This window comes from Lytechinus variegatus, chromosome 18, assembly GCF_018143015.1.
Source record: "Lytechinus variegatus isolate NC3 chromosome 18, Lvar_3.0, whole genome shotgun sequence".
Taxonomy (NCBI): domain Eukaryota; kingdom Metazoa; phylum Echinodermata; class Echinoidea; order Temnopleuroida; family Toxopneustidae; genus Lytechinus; species Lytechinus variegatus.
The window spans coordinates 22,601,537-22,613,900 of record NC_054757.1 but is presented as its reverse complement, the minus strand read 5'-3'; the positions used below and the strand labels follow the sequence as shown (position 1 = coordinate 22,613,900).

The 12,364-nt window shown below is 36.0% G+C and overlaps 1 protein-coding gene across 1 annotated transcript in view; it reads right to left on the bottom strand.

Moving 5' to 3' along the window:
- Window positions 1–9,891, bottom strand: part of LOC121432237 (netrin receptor UNC5C-like) — a 44,051-nt gene extending 34,160 nt beyond the window's left edge. Inside the window, exons 1-3 of the mRNA XM_041630089.1 lie at window positions 9,843–9,891; window positions 7,386–7,601; window positions 4,757–4,873 (exon numbers count right to left, since the gene is read on the bottom strand). Coding sequence (XP_041486023.1) covers window positions 4,757–4,873; window positions 7,386–7,601; window positions 9,843–9,891 — 382 coding nt within the window. The remainder of the gene's footprint in view (window positions 1–4,756; window positions 4,874–7,385; window positions 7,602–9,842) is intronic.
- Window positions 9,892–12,364: the final 2,473 nt, after the last annotated feature.

The window sequence follows — 12,364 nt, the reverse complement described above, 5'->3', positions numbered from 1 at the left end:
TTACAACTAGGTAGACATTTGTAATATGGTGACATACATGTCTTAACCTGTCACTTGTGTTTTCGGGTTGGATATGTCAGTGAACTTCAGGCAGGGGCTTTTCAGGCTTGTTGAATATCAACAAGCCATCAAAGAGGACCATTACTGTAATCAACATCTAGTCTCATCATCATACACTCTTCTATCTCCCGCTGAAAGTAAAGGGTTCTCGACTCCATGCTGAAAGGAATCATAATCCGACTTTGATGATGAGCTAAAAACAACCTGATCATTATAGAATCTATTTTATAACAAATCAATTGATCATTAATAACTTCTTAAAGAGCACACAACTCACAATATACTAAAGACTATTGATAATTTGTAAAACATGTTTATGGAAGCTTTTCTTTCAATCCATTCTCCTCCAAAACTGTGAATGGAAAATGAAATGATACTGAACTAAAAAATCTTATAATGCACAATCAAATAAAACAACATTTTTAAAAATGTAAACCTGTTAAAAACTGAGCTTTACTACAAGACACAAACTTTTGAATTAATGTATCATAAACTTGTCTTATGCTCAGTTATAAAAAAAAATGATAATATTGTGATTTTCCTTTCAATGTTTTCTGAAAGGCTTTGAAGTGAAAAGTAGTCTAATCATCCAGGCACTTTGTGGATACATGGGTACCTTAAACACACAGGAAGACAATACTACATATCTGTATCTTGGGAAGAATGTTTGCTAGATAAGACTAGCCATATTGAATGTCAGGAAACCTTCAGAGTCCATGAGCAAGTGTAATTAATTTGGTGAAATTGACCATAAAACCTAGTTCTCAACACTACGCACATTCACTTAGTATCATGGCAACGCATATACCCAAAACTGGGATAAGTTACATGGACATCATCAATAAAACCCAAAACAATCTTTTGCCCTATCTTGTCATACATTTAGGGTATTTCATCAAGATTTACTTTACGATTGATGGCCTATGGCATGCTGTCAATTACGGAAAAAATATTTGTTTCATAACAACTGCTTATACATTTATTTTAATACATCACAAGCAAATTTTTTTATAAACATTGGATTTCTAGTTTTATTTTGCTAAAGGCCTTTTTTGTATTTATATAAATGAAAGTTACTGAATTTTCAATGGATAAGCCCTGCAGGACCTTTGAAAACCTCTTGAAGATAACAACATTAATTACTAATGGTCAAAAGCCCCTATAGAATAGAGCCCCCATTGCAAAAATGTTACCATTGCTGTAACTTTGCCATGCAATAGTAACTTGCATTGGTTGGTCTGGGCCCCGTCTTACAAAGAGTTACGATCACCCAATCAATCGTAACTCTAGCGAAATCCATCAGTGTCATAATTGTTTATACAGGAAAATTGAACAGTGTCCTTTATAAACAAAGAGAAACACAGTGAATTTTCAACAACAAAAAAAGGAATGCATGATTATACATCATAGTTCGAAAATATTTTGAACAAACATGCATAATAGATGTTGATGTTGCTGGCCGTCCATAGTTGTGATTGATCGGATCAATCGTAACTCTTTGTAAGAGGGGCCCCTGGGGTCCGTTGCAGAAAGGAGTCAAAGAAAGAAGTCAACAATCAATCGCAAGTCCCAAATGCATGTTTCTGATTGGTTGAAAATCAAGTTGTGAATGATTTTTAAAGTTGCGATTGATTGCAACTCTTCCTGCAACGGGCCCCTGGAGTCTGTTTCATTCGTGTGGCTGTACCATAGAGAATAACATCCATTTGTATGTTCACAGCCAGCAAGAGCGAGAATGAATAATCAATACATCCCACGCACAGGGTGTATTGGATAAGTTGTTTATCCTTGACGTAAAACATTCATCAAAATCAAACATTAATTGATTGAAATGTCACATTTCCATATTACGACAACTGCATCCCAACTTGGACTGCTGATGTTTACTGCAATGCAAAGCGAGTCTGATCTGGTCCACGTAATCATTCACCAATTAGGCTATTCGTTGGGGCACATTTGCCATCAAAAAGGTGGATGACATTTGGAATATGTAACCAATAAAACCGAAAAATTATCAAAATCAATATAAAGAGTAAAACTCTGATTCATGGACAATTTTGAACTGAAAAGGGGGCCATTTGTATCAATTAGGCAAGTGAAACTCTCTGCCTTCAGATCTTTGATTCGGCAATCAGATGTGGCGCTCCGTATTTCGGGCAGCTAATTGGCAAAAAATGCAAATGTTGAGGATTCTAAAATGGACATCCCATTTGCCTGTGGCGTAAGTAGACACGGGGGAGTTATTACAAAGTCCGAAATCACCAACGCAGGGGTTGAAAAGCCAGATTGATGAGGCAAGGTATTCCCATCATCTTAGATCATAAATGAGCTCGAAATGAAGGTAAATTGAATTGCGAATAGCGGCAGAAATATGCCGGGATTCAAGACACGGCTCTCGTCGACAAACAATCTATTCTTTAAAGACTTCATCGGGCAAGGTGATTATGGAATTAAGGGCGCACATGTATATGAAAAATCATAGATGATTGCACATACTGTGGTAAGATGTTGAGGCTTAGTAACTTGAGGGCATTAACGATGGGTATTTGAATATTCAATGCCTCCTGGATATTGCATCGGACGGCCTGTCAATAGTCATAGAGTACTTCATAATGTCTCTTTCTCAATGACTTCATCCACAAAATGTTTCTTTGTTATTGGGATTAGCTTCCAGAAATAGTTTATTGAAACTAGAAATAATGAACAAGATACAAGGACAGCATATGCTTGATTGAATAATTGCTCTTCTAAGAGATATATCTGACCGAGTTATTTTTAAGTGGACAATTTAAGCAATAATGGTGGACAATGCATGTCAACTACTCAGAAAGAAATTGACCAAGTTTTTTAAGAATGCGACTTAACAGATGGTAGATGACCAAAAAACTACAAAGAACCACATTAAGAATGACTCAGAAAGGGTATATTGCAGAAAAAAGAATCTATTTCAATTTAGATACCTAATAACCTTAAGACTGATCACATCATTAGAGATTATTTCAGAGATTAAGATTTTGACCAATGACCATTGAATGCAATGTCCATGAAAAACAATTTATGCATTAACTAGGATAAAAGGGGTATCCATTACAAACTTAGTGTACTACTCTTTCAAAAGATCAAAAGAAGAAGTTTGTTCACTCTTTTTTCCTTTTCATATAATTAAATCAAATCATTATTTAGGTGATCCTTGATGTTCCCCAAGGAGTAGAAAAAAAGTGATATGTCATGCAGCTACATATATTGTAGCAAATGAATTGAAACCAAAAATTTGGCAGTGGTAACACAGAGTGAATTTATGAGTTGGTGACAATCTCTTTGCTTTATCCCTCAACGCTGTGCTTCCTTCAACTCGACTGGTCCTGTATGAAGCCTATGTAGTGAATGTGATCATCTTGGCCCCGTCTTACAAAGAGTTACTATTGATCAGATCAACCTCAACTATATATGTAAATCCATCAATGTCATAACTTGTTTCTACAGGAAACTTGCACAAGTCCTTTTTTAAAACAGTGAAAAGCATACTGAATTGTCAAGAAAACAATTTATTTATGAATACACATCATATATACTGTAGAAATCATTTCAACAAACATACATTTTAGATGTTGACGTTGCTGGTTTTCCATAGTTGTGGTTGATCAAATCAAGTGCAACTCTTTGTAAAAAATGGTCCTGATAACACAGTAATTTCCTCCTTGATTATTTTACATATCAGGGGTAGATGTGAACTAATAGTGTTACAAGCTACCAAATTCCTTGCATCTGATTGGCTATGAGCAAATTAGTGGGTGTGGTTTTTGTAAAACACTCCCCTAGAGCAAATATGAAAATATGATTACACAGATGGGATAAAGATTGACCTAGAATATAAATTGCATTACTCTGACAAAAATAAGCATGAAATAAGTGTGTCCTTTGCTGCAGTAAATCAAAATGAGATGTCCATTCGAAAGTACAAGAAAATACATTAGCAATCATCATACGTATCAGAAAAAGATTGCACTTTTTCTAAGAGAAAATCTATCAATAACATGAAAAAGGTTCTGCAAAAATATCAAAATCTCAAGTGAAATTTTTGGTGTGTTTTATATGAAAATAACATAAGTATATTTGTATAATTAATTCATAATAATTCTTTTTGTGTTTTTTTCTTTTATTTCTGTGCTTTTCCAAAGTTCGGCGAAAGTGAAACTGCGAATTATGTCTGCATTTCTATATATCTTTTTCATTATTTTATAAAGGTAAAGTTTGAAAACGTGGGAAAATAGAAGAAACTTGAGAATGGCTAATAATGTCATGTTCTCAGTTTATAACTACACCATTTACTGGTGCTAAATAGCATGTTTTTGTGTTTATAAAACCATAACAATCTTTTTACTTTCAATGTAAACAGCTGTATCAAACGACTCTCAATTTCATTTCCAAACTTGCCTCTTGTCCTAACTGATATTTAAATTATAAATTTAGATGTAAATTAACATTGATGGTATACCATCTAGGAAGGGGCCTCAAATTAAACCATCATTTACATTTGTTTGCTTCGTTCGCTTGGCTACCCAGCTACACCAAGAAGGTCGCGCAAGATTTGGTCAAGCGATGAATTTAACTCAATTCTAATCCTGAACCTTACTCATCGGTCATATGACCCATCACATGATTATAAATGTTGCGCTTTGGGGTTTCATTCACTTACATGCTTCTCTGATATAGGCTTTGTCTGTCCTGATTGGCTGCGGCTCAGCTGCGGCCTCACAGAGGCACCAGAAATCCTCATCACCGAAGTACTCAGTCACCTCATCTTTGGTTATGGCTTCACGGAAAATGAAAAAAAAAAACATTAAAGAAAATAGAATAAATCCCCAAGATGATCGTAGGTGTATCTTAATATAAATAAATAAATTTCAATGTAATACCTTTCAGGAAACCTACAATAATTCACCAGACAACCTTATGTTAGAAGCCAAAAAAGTTTTCATTGTGGCTTTTGAGGCAGTCAGATATTTCTGATATTAATTAACAAGTTCATGATAATAATGACAAAGAACATTTTCATCCTTTTTTTTGTCTTGGTATACATTCGACACTGGTTATTACCATTAACATGACCTCAATGTGATGAGAAGGAATGTTTTGGAAAATGAAAAGGAACTTGGTGATCTCATAAACTTCAGGAAAAAATCTAATAACAAATAATAAATTTCACATTTAACTATTTGATGATAAAAGAAGCATAAGGTTCAGTTGTCTTTTTGTACTCTTTATTGACTGTTTGGCAGAGTAACTACTCGATTCAAGTTGAAGTGCTTATGACATGTGAAATGGGAAGACATGAATCAATTTAATCTTAACAAAGTAATACAGGTATTTCATTACAGCTCATTGTAAAAGTACACAGCTGGCTTGATTCATTTATTCATTCATGTACATTGATAATAGATTAATGAGAACTATCTACCCCCTTTAAAAATATTATCACCTCTCTATCATTTTATTTCTCAATCAACACGACCATGTACCAACCCATACTTCACAACACACTGAAGGTAAAAACAAATGAGTCCATACTTGAGAGGTCAAAACGCACTCAAAATACCCGTCCTACAAAGGACCTAATCAAACTTAATTGTAAATTACGTGGGTTTCATACGCCGGTCTCAGCTGCTCGGCAATGCCAGGCAACTTTGCCAGCCAGACACGATCCCATGCAACAGTTGCAGAGGAGGTCTGATTTACAGCTATGCAGGGCAGACCGATCGTGTGCTTTACCCCTGTTTGGATCATGGGCTAGACCGACCGGTGTGGTATGAATTTTATTGGGGTGTGCTCTGAGCGGGAAGTGGAACCAATTAACAGGAGCATAACTCTCAATTTCTTCTCAATCGAAAGCCTGTCGAAGGGACAGGCTCCTAATCTTAACAATGTAGATTGATGATAGAGGAAGGTACTTCAGGATACTGAAAACAGAATTAAGTGAATTAAATGCACCATTTAAATCATCTCTTCCACCTTCAAATACCCCCCCCCCTTTGGTTTGTGGTCCACTGAAAAAAAAACTAATAAAAAAGAACTGCACATGTGATAATAATAATGGGTTCACACCTCTGTTTGATTAATTTTTTATCACTGACGTGTGAACAGTAATTATTGAATTAAAAGTGAAATGAAAGATTGATTGCAGAGATGACCTCAAAATAATCCATTTATCCCACGCACAAATTAATTGGCATTCATCAAAATTCTTATCTCTCACATCAAAGCGCTGCAGTATTATCCGCTTGAAATGAAAAATTTGATAACCCTATTTTTCTAATATCAAGATTTAATAGAAGATTTCATTTAGGTTACAAATGTATTCATTACAATGTGGATCCAAACTTTGTGCAGTCCAGTTTGTTCGATGCTTGATTTAATTATTGCAACTTATAGGTCACTCTGGCTGTGAAAAGAGGGTCAAACATAGCAAACCATAATCTGATGTATATGAAATGATTTATAGCAAGTAAAACGAAATGGAAATGACTACCATTAAAGTGATAACACTTTTTAAACGATTTCTTTCATTTAAAATGCCAAATCCTTTCAATTTTCTCAAGGGGGGGGTGGTCAATGTTGATAATGCTTATTCACGACAAAGTAATTAATTGGCATAATCTAAATGCGTATATGAATTATTTTGATATTTCTAAGCTTCCAACAGCAGTGATTAATTAATTCAAGGCCTTGGCCTTATTGAGTGATCTCGATGACCCTATCAGTGGCCTTAGATACTGTTGTTGGAAATGCCCAAAATGTACTATAATATACAAATGTGCCCCTGATATATAAATTTGTACTTGCCCTTGAAATATCAAATTATGTATATCAAAATCAAGGCCAGCAACAGTACAAGACTTGTAGCCTGCTAAACATGTATGGTTTTGATTGATTTGAACAAATGTACCCCACTGGCCACCTTAAGCCATGGCTAACTTTAAACCAAAGTCCAAAATACAGCAACACTTTTAAGAGATCATAATAATAATAATAATAATAATAGGCATTTATATAGCGCCATCTATCTAGAAATATTCTATTCCGAGGCGCATTGTTATTATTATTATTACCCCGGCTTTAGCTCGAGCTGCCTCTCAGCGCTCATGCATTCAAGGAATTAATCCTGCCGGGTACCCATTTACCTCACCTGGGTCGAGTGCAGCACAATGTGGATAAATTTCTTGCTGAAGGAAATTACGCCATGGCTGGGATTCAAACCCGCGACCCTCTGTTTCAAAGTCAGAAGACTTATCCACTGGGCCACAACGCTCCACCATGGTCATACTTACACAATCCTATATGCCTGATGTTGTCATAGTATTCATCGAAGGTGCCCAGAGAATGAGTCCTGGAATCGGCTATTCTCTCATCGTTGCAGATGAAGTAGACGTTGGGTGAAGGACCAGCCTTGCATTCTAAGTCCACAGTCTTCTTTGTGATGTAAGAATCTTGTGGAACGATGAAGAATACTGGTGGAGGAGCTGGGCTGGATGCTGTAGGGTCATCTGAAAATGAAGAGATTAAGAGGGAGAAAATTGAAATTAATTGAATAGTATCATAATTTTTTTCATAAAAGAGAATGTCAGTAGTGAGAGAAGCTGTGACTCGGTGGAGGATTCTGTGGATTTGAGCCAAAAGGACAGAGGTTCAAATCCTACTACAGCACTCACATTCTTTGGCAAAGCATTTATCTACATTTGCCGCTCTCCATCCAGGTCTAATAAATGGGTACCTAGGAGGAAGGAATAAAGGCTTGCACATTACATAAATCATCTGAGTTCATAGTCAACAATACTTCTGGATCTCCAAGATCCAACAAAAAAACTTGCATTCAATCCTAAATCTCTATAACAATAGATAAGCAATGAATACAATCAATAATACCAATGTAAAAAAAACAAAAACAGTATCTCTCTTTTAATGGTTTATTGTTCCTTGACCCATGTTGGTTGCAATTTGTCTCAGCTTCAATTACCTCAATCCCAACAGAACCATGGAATCTACTTACAAAGTGTGAACGATAATATCATTCAAACGATGTACTTTGTATGAATTATCATCTTATCATGCCATCCACAGGCTTTGCCAAGAAAATACTTCTTGTATTTCATGTATGTAGTTTATCATTTAATCGAAACCAAATAATTGGATGACTAATATTGCATCTCTTGCTTATAGACAAGCCAAACCAGGGTCAAAGCTTCAAATAACCAAGGAATAATCATGGTAATATGGATCGCTTGTCAAGTGTACTTTGGGGGGTATTCTCTGTAAACTTGACCTTTGACCTGAAGTGCCAGGATGCCAGCATTCTAGGTTGATATCAAGAGACAACAAGGAGGATCTGCTTCCCAGACGACCCTCCCTTTTCTTTGATCTCTGTCGGTGGAAGATCAAATAACCCGAGTTTCAAAGCCTCATCTTTCATATTCGCAACCTTCGCACTGATCCAAGGGATGCGCAACGCGATTACAGGAGCGTCATCACTGCCATGATTGTATCAATTTGTGTGGTGCACAGCCTCCCTGAGTACATCCCAGAAGCCGATGCTGGGCCCTTTCCCCTGCCACATTTGCACTGTTCTCAATACCTACAATAACTCATCCTACACAACACCGACCCTAGACCTAGCACTGAACTTTATCTTAATTAAAATATCTATAAAAAAATCTAAAATCCTATGTAGCACTTATCCTACATCAATCTTAATTACTTCTATCATACCTAACTCTGGTTTGAATCTTGCCACAGCCTAAACTGATTCCCAATGTAAAACACTTCTAATCAAACGAGCACGGATGCAAGCTTGGAAAATGGCAAGTGCATTTGTAACAAATTTATCGTGAATATTTATTTCAATAAAGTCAACGACATCTAGAAACGGGCCGCAGTGAGGATGATCACGGGTAATGATAGCAAAAGAAAAACTCATTTTCTATAAGCTTTAATGAAGTAGAGGGAGCTTTGAATGACTATAGTTGTGCAAGGATGAGGAGGATGGAGAAGGAATCATCTCGGTAAAACTCGAGCAGGATTTGGTTCATCTTCTGATGCCGAAAACAGAGCCCGTCAAGTGATTTCACACACACTAGAAGGCTTTCAGAGTGTTCTTATTTATCTAATGGGGATGGGCTTAAAATAGATCAAAGAGAATATAGGTTTGCTTTGATGATTATACAGCCATGATGTCATATTCATATGGTATATAATCATGGTGATACAGAGCTCAATGACAGAATCATTTCATTCCTTATCCTGGTTTGCATTGCACAGGCTATCTCTGTAATGTAAACTACTCCCTCTTTTGTCAAGTATTTCAATCTTGAGCTTTGTTCCCTCTCTTCCTACTTCCGTTTTGTTTTACATTCCACAATGAGAGAACATATCTCTTCTCTCACTACTTCTTCTATGTACACTGTTAATAAAACCCTGATTTTACAAAAAAAGAGAAGATTTTGCAGAAAGCAATAACAGAATCATTCTGTAAATTCATAAAACAGGATTTTGTCTGCAATCTAACAGAACAGGTCTATTCAAAAAGGGGAAAGGGTGTTTTATTAAAGGAAATTTGTAAGATTCCATACACCAAATACCAATTTCCTGTAAGATTACACAATCTGGTAAGATTTCAGGTGTTCTTGAGACTCTGCTGCAGGAACTTCTTTTATTTTAAGGATAAATTTTCAAACAGTGTAGCTTTGTGGCCCTTTCACATGTTTCTGTTTTCTTTACATTGCTTCATTCACTTTCTTGCACTATCTGTCTCTTGCTGTGCTCTGTCTCCTTCTCTTTCATTATGTCTCTGTCCATCTCTCTCCCCCTCTCGCTCTTGCACTATCTTAGTACATACAGGCTTATTTGTCTCTTGTCTATATTTCTACATCTTTCTTTCTGTTTCTCCTCCTCCCAACTTCTGTACACCTCAAGACATCACTTTATCATCATCAAGACATCACTTTATCACCATCAAGATCCTTTTCCAAGATTGTTGGAGGAAAATTGACAAACTGTCACTACGCTCTCGGTCCACTAAAATAAAGAACCGATGCGACAAATACACTCCCAAACCACACACAGTGTCGTTACTATCACAGGAACCAAACATCAGATGTTGCTTCCATCAAATAATGTCACATAACATGTCAATGGGAGAAGGAAGAAAAGGAGATACACTTGACTTTTAAGTTGTAAACAAAGCTAGAATTTTCCTCCCACCCCACTCCCTATGAGTGAGCACTGGCAATAAGATTTAATATCGGCATGTACTTCCATACAATTTTTTTGCTCATTAAAAAAAAAAGTTCCTAAACTGAAAATATTATCAAAATACCACAACTCTGACCCCTCCCCCCAAAAATGGAACTAAATTTCAAATGGCAAAATACAAATATAATTTTTCTGTTAACACTTTCTTTGAGTATTTTCATTTTACCACAACTTTATCATCGAACTTCTGTGCCAAGCGCACAAACAAATACACCAATAAAAAACAAGAAAACGAGCCAACTATTCCTGTTCATCTTAACCAAATACAGCAATTCCTATCTTGCTGTTTTATAATCACAAAACACACAGGAATGCTATAACGTGCAGCTGTCTGGGTTTTATCACAAAATTTCCTGCCATAACAACTATCACAGCTGAAAAGTTCTCATACACGTTTAAATGGAATAATTTACATCTATCGTCACATTGGATGTGCGATCTGTAAGGCAATGAACTTCTTAACTTGTGATATAGAACTTGGATTAATAAAGAACATTACAACCCTGGATAGACCATGCATTGTTGGAAGATTAATTCATTGATATTTCTATTCCCAGTCCTTTACTTGTATTTTACTTTAATTTCATGAATATCACCATTCTATAGCATAAAACCTGTTAATAACAGCTAATTTCAGCACATTGTAACAATCTTGTGAAATCCTGAAATTTAATTGAAAAGGGCCAAATAGTAAGGAAATGCTAAAATATGTTAATGGATTTTTCTTTAAATATATAAAACAGGATCAAGAATGAAAATTATTCATACTAAAACCCATTCAGATATAGGCCTTCAGTGGTGCTCAAAAAGTTAGTGAACCCACCAGAAATGAACATATTTAATGTGTTCCTGATCTACATGTTATTTAGATATTTAATTGTGAAGTCAAGTGACAAAATATTCAAAAGAGTTTGTTTCTCTGGGCTCACCAATCATTGTAGTGTTGTTGTCTACATTCAACACTCGGCATTTAAGGAGTGCATTTTTTTGATGATGTTTACTAACTTTGAGCACAACTATTTCTGTGTTCCTGGTACTCTTCATAGTGCATTTATCATTGCTTGAAATTTGTTTTTATATAAGGTCTGTTAATTTTAAATGAAATCTCTCATGAGATCTTTGATCATTTATTATACAAATGTCTTCTGAATCCTTTACCACATAAAGGCAAGGTGAAGAAGTATGAATATCATTTTATGATTTTGTTGTGAAAGAAAGCAGTTTATCTGTTGCCTAGATCTGTTGGCCAATCTTAGCCAGACAACAAAGAGCTTCACTAAACCAGATATTTCACCTCCAAATTGGCAATAATTGGGATGATCAAATACAGCGTGTAGGCACGTGCAGCTAGCTAAATAAAACTTTTTTCCACATTCCCCTTATCTAGAGCTCTGTGTCATAAGTGGAATACCACACATTACATGACTGGCGATACCACAAAAAGCAATGTGACTTGTCAAAGTTTGTAGCAGGAGAATATTGCAACCCCCTTATTCTAGCACTTTTTCAAATTCTACTAATTACTACAGAGCTTCATATCTACCCATCAGCAAATCATATGTCCTACAAGACAATGATAACGGTATATATTTAACCAGGGTAGCCACTTCAGTTCCGAAAACTGTTCTCCCAGCGGGCCGTGCTACTATTCGTACCCCTGCTTTTGCTCGACTCCCTATATGCACTCAAGCATTCAAGGATATTCTTCCTACCGGGTACCTATTCACCTCACCTGGGCAGAGTGCAGCGTAATATGGGTAAATTTCTTGCTGAAGGAAAACAAGCCATGGCTAGGAATTGAACTCATGTCCCCAAGATTGAGAGACGAGAGTCATAACCACTAGACCACAACGCTCCTACAAGATTTTTTTTAACCTAAAATGACAACGTTGAGTGGGCAGAATATTTTTCAATTCTGTTTCCCGAATTTTGTAGACACATAGGTCTCAACTGTCTTGGTAAAAAAAATGTAGGTTTTATCTAGTCCATTTGGTTTTTAGCG